Source organism: Anopheles cruzii, chromosome 3 (genome assembly GCF_943734635.1).
Source record: "Anopheles cruzii chromosome 3, idAnoCruzAS_RS32_06, whole genome shotgun sequence".
In the NCBI taxonomy this organism is placed as follows: Eukaryota; Metazoa; Arthropoda; class Insecta; order Diptera; family Culicidae; genus Anopheles; species Anopheles cruzii.
The window spans coordinates 41,318,174-41,334,490 of NC_069145.1; the positions used below are offsets into that span (position 1 = coordinate 41,318,174).

Below are 16,317 nucleotides of genomic sequence, written 5' to 3' on the forward strand. Positions count from 1 at the left end.
CGGCACGGTGGTGGTCGTGTGTGGTAGTGGCTTCACTGCACCACCGCCTTGGATTCGGGAATCTCGCGGAAGTAGTAATAGCCACTGAAGCGGGCCGCAAACTGGTTGTGCGAAGGGTCCGAGAGATAAGCGCACTCTCGGTGGCCGGGGCTCTACCCGCCGATGGACGGATAGGCACCGCAGGGAGGACGAAATGACAACGGCGACAATCGAAATGCTAACGACGGCAACCACGACGACGATGACGCCTGGGACGGGCAACTCGGTGGCGTCCGTTGCCAGTACGGCAGTGGCCGCCAGCAGCAGTGGTGGTAGCGGTGGTTACGGCGGCGGCTTGGAGGACACGATGCGTCACCCGGCGGTTTCGATGGACTACAGCAATCTGTCCGGCGTGGGGCCGCTGCTCGAGGAGCTGGACGGAGCGAACGTAACGACCGTGTCGCAGCACAGTAACGATTCCATGGAGCGAATCGCCGGGGGAATTTCCCAACAACCCGGCGGCGGCGGCGCACCGATGCACGTATCGGGCCACCACCAGAAGGGCCACTCACGGGGGAGCAGTGCACCGCTGGCGTACGATCGTATCACGACGAAGATCGCCTGCACAAAGGAGCTGATCCGCAAGGAGCAGGAAGCGCGCGATGCCAACGTTAATGAGTATCTGAAGCTGGCGGCAAACGCGGACAAGCAGCAGCTCGCTCGCATCAAGGCGGTGTTTGAGAAGAAGAACCAGAAAAGTGCAAACACCATTTCGCAGCTGCAGAAGAAGCTCGAGTCGTACAACAAGCGCTACAAGGATCTACAGCAAACCCAGCAGAAGCAACAGCAGCAGCAACAGGCCCAGCAGCAGCAGCAGCAACAGGCTCAGCAGCAGCAGGCTCAGCAGCAGCACCAGCAGCAGATGGCCGCAGCCGCCGCCGCCGCTCAACACGACGCTACCTCCTCCGGCCTGCTACAGCAATCGGGCGGTGGCGGCCACCATCCGACGGGAGGCGGCGGTGGAAGCCAAACACTGCCCTCGAACCTTCAGCAGCACCTGGCGACTACGGCGGGGGGCGGCGGCCCGGGCGGACCTGGTTTTCTGCAGCCGCGCGAAATGCTGCGCGACGTGGGACAAGGGTTGCGGAATGTCGGTGGCAACATCCGGCACGGCGTAACCGGCTTGTCGGCGACTGTGATATCGAAACCGCGCAAGTTCGCGCACCTCATCCGCAACAAGTTTGGGAGCGCGGACAACATCAACCAGCTAACGGCCACCTGGTACACCGGCACCGGTGGTGGCACCGCCGACGGGGAACTGTCCGGGATGGACGTGAGCGGCACCGACGGACAGCAGACGTCGACGCCAAGTGGCGGGCACCACGGGCATCACCATCACCATCACCACCAGCATCAGCACCATCCGACCAGCACTAGCGACAGTGAAGGCCGCCGACAGGGACTCGCTCAGACGCAGCCGGCGCAAGGCACAAGGGCCGGTCATCGGCATCAGAGTACGGCCGGCGCTGGTGGCGGCGGCAAGTACAGCGAGCATGACAGCGAGTGCAGTAGCGTCACCAGCGACAGTCTGCCGCTCGGTTCGGACAAACACCACCGGCTAAGCTGTAGTCAGCGCTGTGTCCACTATAAGGCCCTGGGCGAGGTGCGGGACGAGCAACAGAAGCAGAAGGAGCGTCTCGAGCGGCTCGAGGGGCTTCAGAAGGACGTATCGGAACTGTCGATGTCACTGGAAAACGAACGCTACCGGGCGGACCGCCTCGAGGAGCAGATTAACGATCTGTCCGAGCTGCACCAGAACGAGCGCGAAAATCTGAAGCAAGCGATCGCCGACCTCGAGGAAAAGGTTCAGTACCAGAGCGACGAGCGGTTGCGGGACGTTAACGAGATCCTGGAGAACTGCCAGACGCGCATCGCCAAGATGGAGCAACTGTCGCAGCAGCAGTACGTTACCGTGGAGGGCATCTACAACTCGAACGCCCGGGCCGTCGTCGTGAAGCTGATCAATGTGGTGCTGACCGTGCTGCAAGTCATACTGCTCCTGGTGGCGACGGCGGCCGGTATTATTGTGCCATTTCTGAAAACCCGCTTCCGGGTGCTCACAACCTTAGTCTGCACGGTCATGCTGTTCGTCATCGTGCGCCAGTGGCCGGACGTGCGCGAAACCGGCGTGCACCTGTTACGCATCCTGCGCAGCCAGGTTGTGAGTGATGATGCTGCCTAAACGACGCGGGCCGTGGTTCAATCCTTTCCACTATCGGGGGTTTATTCAGAAAGATTGTTTTAGCGAGCTCAAAATGGAACCGCGAACACGTGTGTGCTGCTCACAGGATGCTCGGCTAGGCTCAAGAGGAAAACTGCTCAAAATCGAAAGACCGCTAGAGGTGGTGGTGCGTGAGTTCGCTATGAATATGAATCCATCCACGTCCAAAACATCACAAAACCGCACCACAGAACGTAGTGCACACATGGAGATGCAACAAGGAAAGGAAAAGCCATGTGCGAATCGGCCACCATGCGGTCATATTGTATACCGCGGGGTGTTACTAAATTTTCGTCAACTTTTCCTAGGGATTTCATCTGTGGTTATTTAATGGTTAGATCGTCGGCGTGGACAGGTTTTTAGCACTGAATGTGATTAATGTACTGAACAGGGTGCGCATAGAGAGGTGAAAAATTGCAATCAAGCTTCTTGTTCGTCCGCTAAACTAGCCTCCGGTTAAGTAGACCGTTGATCTAGAACGAAAATGATCGAAGATCACGTGTTTGACAAATCATAATTGAACGCGCGGTGCGATCGTTTCCAAAGCACGGGAGCTAAAGGAAGTAGCCGTAGTGTTGTCGTAGTAACTGCTCGTTATACCGTCATAGATTGTTCGCAGTAGTCCATGCGCTCCTCCGCATAAACGATCGCCGGGCAATCGCAGAGGGTAAAGATCGCGCGCAGCTTGCGCGATTAGGCTTTTGAGGACAGGCGGAAGCAAACGATGATGCGCCCAACACAGAGTGAACACGCGCAGCCGGCGCGTCGTTGTTCCGTTACATACGATAATGTTCTTATAATAGAGAAAGTTTTAAGGTCTCCTATTTCTTCTACCGATGGAAGCAATATTAAGTTATTATTAGCGAGTTTAACGGAAGCAGGGCAAAACAGTAGGGTCAGGTGGTAGAATACAGAAGAAGCAGAACACCACCACTAACGGGAGTCAATACGGTAAGGGGAAATAGCAACACAAAAGGGAGGGACTGGACATAAATTACGTAAGATCGGCGGGTGGGTACATCAAAACGTGATTGGGTTTTTTGGCGACCCAAGGCGCCAGACGGCACCAGGAGAAGCCACAGGACGAATGGGTGGGTTGGGTAGGAGTGTAGTATACATAGCCAACTCTGGTAGTATTAGTAGGACAAAAAAATCACTGTGTAGAGACGTAAAGACGTAAGCAAAATAAACCAACAAAAGTCGCAAACAAAGCAACCATCGACCGATAGCGCGGAAACGCACTCCCCGAACGCCGAATGCACCGAAGAAGCAATAGACGCGGCACCTGGCAAAGGCAAAATTAGGAACGAATTCTTTTAACGATACACTAAAACAAAAACGTTTACTGGAGTAGAGGCACCATACGAATATTTCCACTTCGATGTTAAACACACAGCGCGCATTGGGCCACAGCCACAAAGCCACAGGATTGGTGGTTTCCGCGGCCAGTGAGTGATATTTTCGAAGCAAGAGCGCACCCTAGGAGGCCACTAGCAGCGTTCGAGCGGGGGGTTCTATCGAAAAAAGTACCAGAGAATTACTACCAAAACACACATGCCTCACCAATTATCTCTCTAACTCTCTCTATCTCTCTCGCTCCCTATAGCTCTATCCTTCTTTCACTCTTTATAAATGTTTCTCGCGCTAGAGATTCGAAAAATAAAAGGAAATCGAAACAAAACCAAAAATACGGTCTTTTCTTGTCGCCCGTTTGCTTCGGTGTTGCGCTCGAGGCGCCATTAATCGAGCCAACGGAGGCGAAAAACCGGAATTTAAACGACATCAAGGTGTGATTACTAGTAGTTGCCGGTTCCCCACCCACGGGGGGGTGCAACTGCCCCTAAACAATGGCGGACTCGGGGGTACAGTTTTTACCTAGTCTCGTGGCAGTCGGGCACTCTGATGGTGATTGCGATAATAATAGAGCAGTTTCAAATCACTTTCCACGGGCAGCAATCGCAGCAACCGGATCCATCGGTCAACCTCGTGTCCCAGGGTGCAAGTCGCGCTTCTTATCAGGCGCGATGGAGAACAATCCGAAACGAATATTGGGTCATGCTCAGGCACACAATCGGTGGCCGGTATGTTTTGTGAGCCACGACAACAACGGATTATCCACTTGTTGGATGAAGCAATGTAAAAAAAAACACCTTCTAAGGAATCGCCACATAGGGCCCCACATACTAGGATCGATGCTTTGTGGGAACGTATCCCTTCGCGGGCGTTTTGTTCTCCCCTCACACCCAAGAAGTTGGGGCTGATTGCGTTCAAGTGGTAGGTCACTTCGCGGCTCACCGAAAGGCCACGAGAGTATCGGGGCTGCCTTGTTTTTCATGCTCTTTGTTCGCCACCGAATCCACCGTTTATACATAGCGCCACCGCCAAAATAGTCATTAATCCGTATCCGCTCGCAAGGTCGTTGGCCGCACGTTCTACGTACGATTGAGTGTTCTGTGCGTCATACATTTGGGTCAAAGGTTTATTTTGTTCCGTACGAATAAACCGACGATGAATGATAGTGGATTATCAATTTTCACACGCGCTTACCAAAACCACGCGGGGCGTTTGCGTCGCTTTTAACGGTTCCGGTGGTTTAATGCGCGTATATGGTAACTTCCGCCTTTGTAGTTTATTTTGGATGACCTGAGGGGGTTAAACTATATGAAATCTTACGTCATGAAATCTAAGCTATTAGTTCTACCATCGAACATTTTCCAAACTGAAATCATGCAGGCATTCCAACGTGATTGATTCTCACGTGAGCAATGTGAGCAAAGAAAAACGACAAAACATTTGTTATATATTTTATCACCAAGACAGGGGAAAATTTGCTAGTGATATTTGTTGAAATTATTAAAATTCGATGAATGTAGGCCATTTACAGTCATTCATTAGCAATCGGACTCATTTAAAATATGGCCTATCTAATCAGGAAAGTTGTATGCAATATGGCAAGCCGAAAGTCTGGGAAAATTCGATCGAATCAAAGTAGCCCCATCTGGCAGCACTGCCATTTCACCCTCTTGCTTTGAGACGTCAACAAGGGTAGTTGTGCGATGAAAAAGACCACACATCTGACAGCTCAACGGTAAACGAAAGAAATGCTTGCCTGACTGACGACAAGCGAAATGCATTTTAATTTGTGAAAAAATAGCATTATTTTGCTAACTGTTGGTGAGAGGTGTTAAGTTTTGTGCGGGTTACGTGTACGCATATCGAAAGACAGTAAAAGTTGTACCAAAAACGGACAAAAACGAGAGTTAACAAGCGGCTTCAAGATGGCGATGTCCAAAACAACAAACACTTACAATCGGCAGAACTGGGAAGATTCGGTAGGCATCAGGTCCCTTAGGGCGAGATATTTCAAGACAAGTTCTCATGTTTTCGTTCCATTGCAGGAATTCCCGATTCTTTGTCAAACATGCCTCGGTGACAATCCTTACGTCCGGATGGTGAGCCCAACACGCAGCAATGCAGATTTGTCAAAAGCATATCCCTCACAGCCGTTTGTATCTCCCTCCCCTAAAACAGATTAAAGAGCGGTACGGCAAGGAGTGCAAAATCTGTACCCGCCCTTTCACCATCTTCCGCTGGTGTCCCGGCGCCCGGATGCGGTTCAAGAAGACGGAAATCTGCCAAACATGCAGCAAACTGAAGAACGTCTGCCAAACCTGTCTGCTGGATCTCGAGTACGGTCTGCCGACGCAGGTGCGCGATGCGGCCCTCAAGATACAGGACAAGATACCGGAAAGTGATGTGAACAAAGAGTTCTACATCCAAAACATCGAGGCACAGCTTAAGGCGGGCGGTGATAATACGGTGGCCGCCGGTGCGGTCGGTAAATCGTTGGCGGCCAGCGACATGCTGGCGAAGCTGGCCCGCACCGCACCGTACTACAAACGCAATCTACCTCACATTTGCTCGTTCTGGGTGAAGGGTGAATGCAAACGCGGGGAAGAGTGTCCGTATCGGCACGACAAACCAGTCGAACCGGACGATCCGCTTTCGGAACAGAACATACGCGATCGGTACTATGGGCGTAACGATCCGGTGGCAGACAAGCTGATGAAGCGTGCCGCTTCCATACCGACGCTCGATCCACCGGAAGATAAAACCATCACCACACTGTACGTGGGCAACTTGGGCGACCATCTTACGGAGGTGGACATACGCGACAACTTCTACCATTACGGCGAGATTCGGTCGGTTTCACTCGTGCCACGCCAGCAGTGCGCCTTCGTGCAGTACACGAAGCGAGCCGCGGCCGAGCTGGCGGCGGAGAAAACGTTCAACAAACTTATTCTCGGTGGCAAGAAGCTCACCATCAAGTGGGCACACTCGCAGGCCAAGTCGACGGCTTACGCCCAGCAAAGTTCCGCTCCACGGGGGTCCGGTGGTGCCGGTGGGAACCGAATCTTCGATCCCGTCCCGGGTCTGCCCGGACAGCTACCGTTACCGCCAAATCCGACCGATTACTTTAACCTGCAGGCCTCGGAGATGGCCGTGCTGCCGCCGGGCATGAAAATACACCAGCTGCCGCCTGGTCTCATTCCCGGGGCGCCCAGTTACGCGTCAATGTACCAGCAACAGCAAGGACAAGGGCCGGGAACGGGCGGTGGCAGTGGGAAACCCGGTACTAGTGCAGGATCGGCGCAAGGTATGATGCATCCCCCGTCGATGCCGGGCATGCAGCAACAGTTGCACTATCCCAGCCAGGATCCCGCCCGGTTAGGGGCCCTGAAGAAGTAAACGTGTAGCAAGCCACATATGTCTTTAACCAAAATCTTAATAAATAAAAACAGTGTACATCGAATCACAGTATTGTCGACTATTTTCCGAAAATAAATAACCTTTCCTCTTCAAGCTCATCCAACACGTGAAACGAAGGTCTGAAGGAGGATAAGGCCTCTGATTGGTGGTCAAGAAATTGTGAAGTAAATTTAAAACAACATGAATGAATCGTAACCAGGCCGGTCCAATGGAGACCAGGCCAGGGTCAATTAAGAAAGGACAGTAAATACCAATCGTCACACCTACCTGTTCGCACTGCATCATGTCGTAGAACACGGTAAAGGTTGCCTTGCGGAGCGCCGGCTCCGGCACAAGCGTAACCTCCAGAAACGGGCCCACCATCGAGGGGATGAAGTGTAGCTTATGTTCGCCCAGCTGTGCCCACATGCTCAGTATCTGAAAGCCCATCATGACGCGCATGTCGCCGTGCGTGCTGAGTATCTTGCGCCGCCGCGTTTCGTGGTACTGCTCGATCTGCAGCGATGGTTGCGTGAGAAAGATAACGGCCACACTGAAGTACGACCACCAGAGCTGCGAATCGAATGACTGGGGGCCCAGGAAGCGGTACACCAGCGGTTTCGCTAGCTCCTCGAGGGTGCGCCGCACCACATCGTTGGCCGCCATCTTCATGACCAGCCAGTCTTTGGAGAAAATGATCCAGTCCTGCTCGAGCATATCCTTGAAGATCGCCAGGCATTGTTGGATGAAATCGCGCAGCTCCTTCCCGCCAGCCGACGGGCAACTGTTGCCGCCGCCCGGGTTCGATCCTCCCGGGCTGGCACCACTTTGCCGGTCCCACATGCGCTGATAGTGCGACTCGTCCAGCAGCTGAAGCAGTCCCAGTTTGACCGCAAACAGTGAACACACCAGACTCTCGTTGCCCCCGTTGCTCAGCACATTGATCGTTTGCAGCAGTATCGGAAAGATGGCCCCGAACAGTGTGTCCAGATCGTGGTGGATGGCATTGGATGGCTTTTCGCCCGCTTTGGCACGCGCTTCGTACAGTTTGATCAGCACTTCGGCGAGAATTTCCGTACACAGTCGTAGCTCGTCGCGCCTGGCCAGGTGTATGCGCAGATGCTTGCATGCGATCCCCAAGATGACCGAGCGCAGTTCGTCGTCCTGAAACAGCTGGCCCGACACCATATCCTTGATCGATTTCAGCTTCGCCTGCACCAACGGGGGCTGGGCATCCTTTGGCACTGCATCCAGCATCGATCGCACCAGAGTCTCTAGCTCCGGCCGTGTGATGATCGTGCGCAGCTGTTCAAACACCACCCCGGCATTGCTGAGCAGTGCTTCCTGGGTGGCCAGTATCTGCACCGTGCTTGGCACCGTTAGCATACCGTTCAGTGAGGTAAACACCGAAAACAGATCGTTCTTAAACTTGTCCTCATACTGACCGCCGGACGCGTGTGCAAACAGCTTGCGCGACTGGATGATCAACTTGAAGATGAACTCGAGCGAGCAGAAACACTGTACGATCGGTTCGAGGTTGTCGGTGGTCGTCAGCCAGTCGGCCAAATGTTGCACCGACGACAGGAGCCCTTGGTAAACGAGGGGCGCAGCAAAGTGATCCCGAATGTACGCATCCATGACCGGTTTGAAGTGCTGGAACTTGCTGCTCTGCATCAAGCTGAAGATGTTGACTAGTACGTGGAACACGAGCCCGGAATGCGGTGTACTGTTGCCGTCGTCCGTTGAGAACAGTGCAAACAGTGCGTCCAGTACGTCCTGCAGGAATTTGATCAACTCCTCGTTGTGCAAGCGCAGAACCCTCTGCAGCGAATCCTGTATGCCTTCCGGACGATTGCGCCACTGGAGCAACGACAAAAGGTCCCCGTTTTGTGTCAGCTTCGTGGAGCAAAGGATCGTTCGGACGTAGAACGCTTCCTTCGAGCTGCGATGGTACGGTGAGGGTGAATCACCCAGCGACTGTCGGTCGGTCGCCGAGCACGGCAGGCGCAGATAGACATTCGGTTGCACCTTCAGAATGTCCTCACACTTGTACACGTACAGCTCGTGGGCTCCGTCGGCGATCGTTGCACCGCCCGGTTCCATGAGCCGCGCAAAGCTAAACCCGAACAGCTTCGGATCGGACTTGTCGCGCGTCGAGCAACTGCGAAACTCGAACCGGACGTGCGCTTTACTGAACTTATCGATCGGTACAAACATCCGGACGGTTTCGTTCCACGCGGGCGAATTGTTGTGGTACAACACCATCGATCGGTAGTGCGCCTGCAGAGGACTGCCGGACGCGATCGCTATACACTCCTGGACCACGCGCCCATTTTCGTCCAGTACCAGCGCCGTAACTTCGATGTTCTTGGCCGTGCTAATACCGACGCGCTCGAACTCGCCCCGCTCGAGCGTCAGGAACAGATCGTTCCGCACGTCACCGGGCATGATCACGTCCGGGAAGCCTACCTTCTTGGTAATGGCCGTGCCCTGGAAGAGCATCGGTTGCTCCAGCTTCGCCTGGCCAAGCTCACCGTGGAGCAGCTTCATCGATACCACCAACCCGTACTGACCCTGGGGGCTGGCGTTGATCGGTTGAAACTTCCCGCTCGCCTTCTTGATGATCAACTCGTGCAGCTGATGGTAGTCCTTCTCCTCGCACTGAAAGATCTTGAAGCTAAACTCCTTCTCCTCCGACTCGACGCTGTAATCGAACTGGACGATATCGCTGAGCGGCAACACTCCGACACCGTACGGCCGCCGGTAGGCGTGCGCCATCGCCGTCAGTTTGTCGCCCTTCTTCACCGACTCCGAGTGTAGCATCTTACCGACACGCATCACGTTCGCGATCAGGTACAGGTCCTGGTTCAGATCCGACGTGCCGAGATCGGTGAAGATGGTACAGTTGTGGCTCGCCTCGACGTACGTCGAGAAGCCATCGCGCGCAATCCGCACCAGAAAGCGCTCGGACAGGGCCCGCATCCGGTTCGTGTTGCCGTCGTACAGGTAAAGGTAGATCTCCGCATCGTCCCCGATCCGGTGGCCAAAGTCACGCATGCAAAAGTACAGATGGTGCGTGTGAATCTTTTTGCCCGCCTTCCGCCGCAGGGTGCCACGGTTCTGGTGGAGCGAATCGAAAAGCGGAAGTGTTTTATTTCCATCGAACCAACCAAACGGAGTTCGGTTCGTGTTCTTATTCGTACGTACCGATGCTGCTTTGGCATTTTCTGCACTGTTGACGTGCACCTGATGTAGCGAGACGATGCCGATTTTTTGAGGATCAACCGCCAGCGTTCCCAGTCGGGGCACCAGATCGAGGCCCAGTTTTCTGTGGAGTACATGATGGAAACCGATACTTTGGCGTAAGTAACAATATTGTGGAATGAAATAAAGAATATTTACATCATATCTTATGCAGAGATATACTAAAAATGTGTAGAACTTTTGTATGATACGACAAGAAGTACGGGTAGTTATTTTGTAGAAACATAAATCTGGTCTGCCCTATTTTATACTTCGCCTAAACTTTACTGTAAAGCTTCATTGACAAAGTCATCTCGCCAAAAAGTGCGGATGGTGATATCGGATGGTGTGTATTGGCATCGCTCTTAATCACGTGCTTCGACGAAGACATTCGCCCACCACCGGCCGGCACGAAGAAGATCGATAATCCTTCACGCAAACAATGCCTTCCACTGGGCCGCTTTCCGGTCGCACTCGGGCGGCAACCTCGACCGAAAGAGGGGTCTGCTTCATGTCAGCTCTCCATCAGGCGTCCGCAGCACTCGTTGAGGGTACCACTTGAGCGGTGTACCCTCTCTCCGTGCTCCGTGCGGACATCGAGTTGAAAATAACACCTATGTGTGCAATACGATACACTCTCCTCGCGCCTAGGGGGTGTCTTCCTGCGCCTGGATTACCATCTAGATAATACACCCATCGTAAAAACGAAGTACTGATGGCGGGCGCTAGATTGGTGGCGTACACATGGCGCGACATGGACCAGCACCCAACAAGCGCATGGAAGCGCATTCTGAGGAACATTCTGAGGACATTCGCATTTTTTAAATTTTTTAAACATTCACAAGTTTCTTCCAAGACCTTGGCTTTATGCTGGAGTCCCAGTACGTTGCCGTCAATTTATCATAACCAGTGACTGTCGATTGGTGGCGCATGGGAATCAATTCCTGCCGTTTGCTACCCATACAGACACATTTTGTGACTAACAGCCCGCAGGACCGTGATAGGACCCCGGTACGGTGCGGTGCCCAAATTCGCCTCAGAACCCGGGCAAAATGCCCTCTTCCTGTGTGGGATCCTGTTCGGTGTGCTGCCGGGACAGCAGCATAAAAAGGGACGCAGGAAGAAGACACGGCGGACAGACCGGCGCAAACTGTGGGAACGGTTAGGGCAACAGAAATAAAGCGATTTAAAACGAACATGATCGTCACATGATCCGTTCCATGCTGCGGCGTCGTGCCTCTTGCCCCGCACCCGGTCGTGCGCCGGGGCGTACGGGGCTTTCCGGTGAGATTTTTCCACCGTTGTTTGCGGCCGTACGAGACATTTTACTTTGACAACGCCTCGAAACGAGCGCGCTCTTATGTAGTGCCGCCGACCGCGCCGCACCGCCCTTCTTGGCCCACGAGCCCACACATTGGAAACGTGGCAACGTGGCGGTGCGAGCTCCCCCCCCCGGCCACCGAAGTGGCCACTCCAGATATTTAACCCAAAAAACACAGGCGAAGTACAGCGAAGCCCGTAAAAGAAAATACCACGTGAACGTGTGCGAGAAAGCGAGAGGATAGCGAAAGAAAATATGGCAGAGTACGCCCGTGTGTGTGTGTGTGTGTGTTGCAGGAGGGCAGAAAGATCGGCGAAGAAGCGGGACAAACCGCTACGGGGATGCAAGCGTAACTTTACGCAGTTCCCGCGAGGGCTTTTAAAAAGCGGGGAACCTGGAATTAACCTGTTCCAGCGCACGACCCCGGGGCTGCGACGAGCCTTCGGAAGGGGTGCCCCTGGCCCCTGCATCGTCGCGCTGAGGCCTTCCGAAAGGGTAGCACAGGAGCAGCAGTCGCGCTTTCCAGGACGCTCACGCACACTCGGCCACTACGTCCGATCGAGCTTCGAGCACTCGCCGCGTCCATAAAAGCCCAAAGCTCTGCGGTCACTCAGTCATCACGCCGACCGACCGATCGACCGATCGGCGGCGCTTCCAGTGAGTACCGCTCTTTATGATCGGGCTGACTTTTGCTTCATTTTCCGTGCTTCAGCTTCTTCCGCAGCAGCAGCAGCAGCAACACCGAACATTCCGATATCGGTTTTTATTTACTTCCACCTTTTGGTCGGCTGCGATATCGTCGGCTACGGGCAGATAAATATTTATTTCACACGCACACAGGTTTGGCCCAGCAAGCAGGAGAAGTCCGATCCGCTCGAATAAGAAATGGCGGTGAAAAGGCGCATATCTGCCTACCGGGGGGGGAACTGGCGAACGAAACCAACGAGTCTTGCAAGGTTGAGGTGCAAGCGACACGAGGAGGAGCGTCTTGGTCGCGATCGCTCGGCAAACCCCAGATAATGAGAGGCAGCCTAGCAGGCAGGGCAGGGTGGCTATGTATGCCAGCGCGGGGGTTCTATGTGCGGAGTAGGAGTAGCGAGGGGTCGTACACATCTCGGCCCGAGGAACGACGATGAAGCCAACAGAACAGCCAAGAGGAGTCCGCCCAGAAGAAACCCAGAAACGTGCAAAGATCTCGCTGCTCCGGCCGGTTCGACGAGAGAGCTCGTTAGAAACCAATTTGGTGATTGCTGCTTCTGATGTTTCGGTTTCGGTCGTTTCTGCTGCCGCTCTCGGTCGGGCCCCGTCCGTCCATCCGTCCCCGTAAGAAGAGTCTGCCAGAAGGGAAGACACGCCGTTGAAAACGGATGGGGAAACGAAAGCGAAAGAGGGCGGCGAACTCAAAACCAGAAGGCGAAACCGAGTCCAACCGAGGCGCACCATGATCTTCACCCGGGGAGCAGCACCGCGGCCCGCCATCCGTCCGCCCCGCGGGGGGGGGGAGAGCGCATAAATGATGGGGAACGAAATTAAAACTTTAATCTTTAACACCGTCCGCGCCATCGCCAGTCGGCGGTCTTACCAACTTCTTCCATGCGCACACACAGTCTACCACAGACAGGCGGCCACGGCAAGAACCGCGACTGACATCTAATGGCTCGACGACGACCATGAACAGGAGCACAACCATATGTCTCTCTCTCTTTGTCTCTCTCATTGTCAGTCTAGCGGTGGTTAAGTGAACTCCTGTGAAGTCCTACAAGATTCGTGAGAAAAATCTCCCACTACATGGCCACACACCGATAACCCACGGCGTCAGGATGCGGCGTAGTGGTTCGCCCCAGATCACCGACTCGTCGACTCGGGAAGATCTGGCTGGTGCGTAAGGACAGTAGTCACCATGGTGACGATCGTCGTTGATGGTTTCGTTCGGAAGCTGGGCCTACTTTGCGTTTTTCTGTTGAATGAAATGTGAGGCGTGGAGGAGATATGAAAGAGAAATGGACACATAGTGGGAGAGAGAGACAGAGAGCGAAACCATCCGCTATTCTCCATTGTTCAATCCGGTCGCACATCCGTCCGCCCGTCTGATAGATGGCCGGTTGTCGCTCGGATTGTGACTCATGTTCCAGCAGACCTCTTGGGGGAGGGAATCACAGAGCAGGCAGCATCGGATCTCCATTCTTGCCTGAGATTGACTTCTTTAACATCCTTTCTGTTCAAACCGTTTTGGATCGTGTTGATTAATGTCCCATACTTCGTCGGTTATCCCCGCGGTTGAAGGTTAGGTGTGCCTACGGTGTGGTGTGTGTGTGCGAAGACACGGAACCGCACCGGGGCCCCCCCATAAGTGGTTTGTCGGGGTCTGTCGAACATACAAAAAAACAGCTCTGAAAGCTGCGAAACCCAAACAAAGCTGGTAGAGAATAAATTTAGCCGTAAAATATCAAACGCTCAAAAGGCCACTTGGACACTTTCCATGGTACTTTCATGGGTCGGCAGATCTGTTTGCCATTTTTTTTTGGCTTTGCGCTTCCGTGAAGAGTACACTTTAAAAGACACACTTCGAGACGAGCGAGATTTGATGGGCTATAAAAAACAATTAGGCGCCGGTAAATATTGAAACCCGTCGTACCCGCGCGGGAAGATCTTCACGTAGATCGGCTCGTCGTCGAAATCCGGGCATGAGTGCGGATTTTTTGTGCCGTTCCGATTCTTTCCGCCAGTTGCTGTTGCCTTCTTCTCGTGCGCGGCAGGGGGATCTTTGCAAATCTTGTGAAGATCGCATAGCGAGCAGGCCACAAAACAAAAGAACAACCTCGAATATCTTCGGGCGAGAACAAACAAGATGTGCAACAGGGCAAAGAACCAGACATTAGAGAGGAGCCTCTATGGTTGCTCTGCAGAGGCCGTGCTCAGAGGAGGACGAAATGATTTACATACAATAAGGTTTGTGGGAGAGCACACACACACACATCGATTCGGGTGAAGAGATCGACATAATTGCCTTCTTTCCGTTCTCACACGGTTGCACGCTGGGCTGGGCTGGGCTAGCTGGCCTGGTTCTACCCGGCGAAGAAGACGATGCTCTTGCGTTCTTTTGCTTTTGTAACCCACACACACACACACACACACATACTAACTGCCTGGGTCTCGGTGGTACCTCTTGGCTGGCCACTGGCTGGCTGGAAACTTTACAACTCACTCACATCGAACTTGAACTTGCGCACACGGCCACGGGTACGGGTACGTAATAGTTTCTTCATTTCTTCCCACTTTGGCTTCCTCGTTCCTCGCTGTCTCAGAATTACTTTCGTACCCTCGTCTCCGATGATCCCACTGGTTCTTCAGTTCGTCAGCTCTGCCCTCGTCTAAGCAACACGTTTCTGCACCGCATCATCGGTTGCTATTTTTTGTCCACGTAAGTTTGTTTTGCTGAAGATACTGATAGGGGTCAGTGCACAGTGCAGCGAGAAAGTTCCAAGATTTATGGGCTACAAAATCATAACGAAACAACGCATAACAAATCTTATTTTCGCTTTCCGGAACCCACAGGACGGTATCTAGATCCAGCGAATCCTGTGACACATTTTTGTTGTCCTTTGTTTGAAATGGTTTGATGATAATGACCTTCAGCATCTCATTCACTCAACAGTCTTCGATCATCATTCCATTTGACAACATTTTGGAGATTTGTTAGACTGTTTTTGAAAGCTTTTGTGAGGGACTTTGCAACAGCAATGTTGGTCGTTGCGCAGAACTCTCATAAAATGAGATAAAGTCAATCGACTTTGATGCCACTTCAAGCATCGAAACGGTTGTTTGACTTATTGCAGTATAGCTTCGATCTTCGAATATTCTTACCGCACTGTACATCCAATATTGTTTTTAAATTTCAAACGAGACAATAACGAAACAGACTGACTGACTAAACTGCATATCCATTTGTTTTTGCCAACAATGGAACCAATTTGTAACTTTAATGTGTTACGAGAAATTCATGAGTGTATTCGTATCAAATTTGAAAGAAGCCGTCATCTTTGTCACCGTCAACATTTGTTTACATCGAAATAACCATTGGTGTACATTAAAAACAGTGTCCAACGCACGGACAGCTTTAATTGGATTAAAGGCATGGCTTTTGGCTTCGGTTCGAAAATGGACACTTCTCAGCGGGCTAATCCTTCTGCTTAGCGCTCCACCACACAGACATACCGCACACACACACAGACGCAGAGTTCAAGAAAATAATAGCTTCGCTCGAAAAAGAAAACAAACGCAATGAACCGTCATACCGAAACAAGTAGTCAATTTCTTGACCGCGAAAATGTAAAATTAACCTTATTGGTTCATGAAGTATAATATTTTTCTTTTTTGTTGTTAGTATTTATCCCCACAGCACAGTAACAAATGCATAGCAACAAACACGGTTTCTTCCATCTAAGTAACTGGTTTATGGTCGGCATTATAAAACTGCTGTTTGTGTGTTAAATTCATGATAAATTTTTGCTCTTTAAGACCGAGTCGCAGTAGAGCTCTCGCCATAACTGTAGCTTAATGCACCCCTTTTCGCTTGGTCGTGTGTTTGGTGCCCTTTTAGCCATGCACCCCAAGGACGCGCGTTGACAGGTAGGTCCCCCGGTAGGTAGTGTGTTTGTGTGGCTTGACTAAGTGACGAACGCCACCCTTCGTATTATGTCAACATCTTATCAGCCGGGTAATGATACGCTCTCCTCACACTGCA

At 52.6% G+C, this 16,317-nt stretch overlaps 3 protein-coding genes across 5 annotated transcripts in view; 2 read left to right on the top strand and 1 right to left on the bottom strand.

Annotated features, from left to right (window-relative positions):
- The window catches only part of LOC128272050 (dedicator of cytokinesis protein 3), a 58,727-nt gene that overhangs the window by 8,229 nt on the left and 34,181 nt on the right, over positions 1-16,317 (bottom strand). For both annotated transcript variants that reach the window (XM_053009772.1, XM_053009773.1), the window contains exons 4-5: positions 10,217-10,337; positions 7,298-10,129 (exon numbers count right to left, since the gene is read on the bottom strand). In XM_053009772.1, coding sequence (XP_052865732.1) covers positions 7,298-10,129; positions 10,217-10,337 — 2,953 coding nt within the window. The remainder of the gene's footprint in view (positions 1-7,297; positions 10,130-10,216; positions 10,338-16,317) is intronic.
- Positions 194-3,928, top strand: LOC128272051 (transmembrane and coiled-coil domains protein 2). 2 transcript variants are annotated; one of them, XM_053009775.1, is made up of 3 exons: positions 315-838; positions 1,088-1,356; positions 1,474-3,928. In XM_053009775.1, exons 1-3 carry the CDS (start codon positions 347-349, stop codon positions 2,219-2,221), a joined length of 1,509 nt encoding a protein of 502 aa, XP_052865735.1. In that variant the 5' UTR covers positions 315-346; the 3' UTR covers positions 2,222-3,928. The 2 variants fall into 2 exon arrangements, with proteins under 2 accessions (XP_052865734.1, XP_052865735.1); XM_053009774.1 differs by having other exon boundaries at positions 194-3,928.
- LOC128272052 (pre-mRNA-splicing factor RBM22) lies at positions 5,379-7,033 on the top strand. Its single transcript, XM_053009776.1, has 3 exons — positions 5,379-5,592; positions 5,659-5,712; positions 5,792-7,033. Exons 1-3 carry the CDS (start codon positions 5,539-5,541, stop codon positions 7,007-7,009), a joined length of 1,326 nt encoding a protein of 441 aa, XP_052865736.1. The 5' UTR covers positions 5,379-5,538; the 3' UTR covers positions 7,010-7,033.

Bases quoted from the DNA above. Each gene is read 5' to 3' on its own strand.
- LOC128272052 (XM_053009776.1), top strand. From the start codon at position 5,539: ATGGCGATGTCCAAAACAACAAACACTTACAATCGGCAGAACTGGGAA. The intron at 5,593-5,658 runs GTAGGCATCAGG...GTTCCATTGCAG, and splicing joins GGCAGAACTGGGAAGATTCG to GAATTCCCGATTCTTTGTCA. The intron at 5,713-5,791 runs GTGAGCCCAACA...CCCCTAAAACAG, and splicing joins ACAATCCTTACGTCCGGATG to ATTAAAGAGCGGTACGGCAA.
- LOC128272051 (XM_053009774.1), top strand. From the start codon at position 194: ATGACAACGGCGACAATCGAAATGCTAACGACGGCAACCACGACGACG.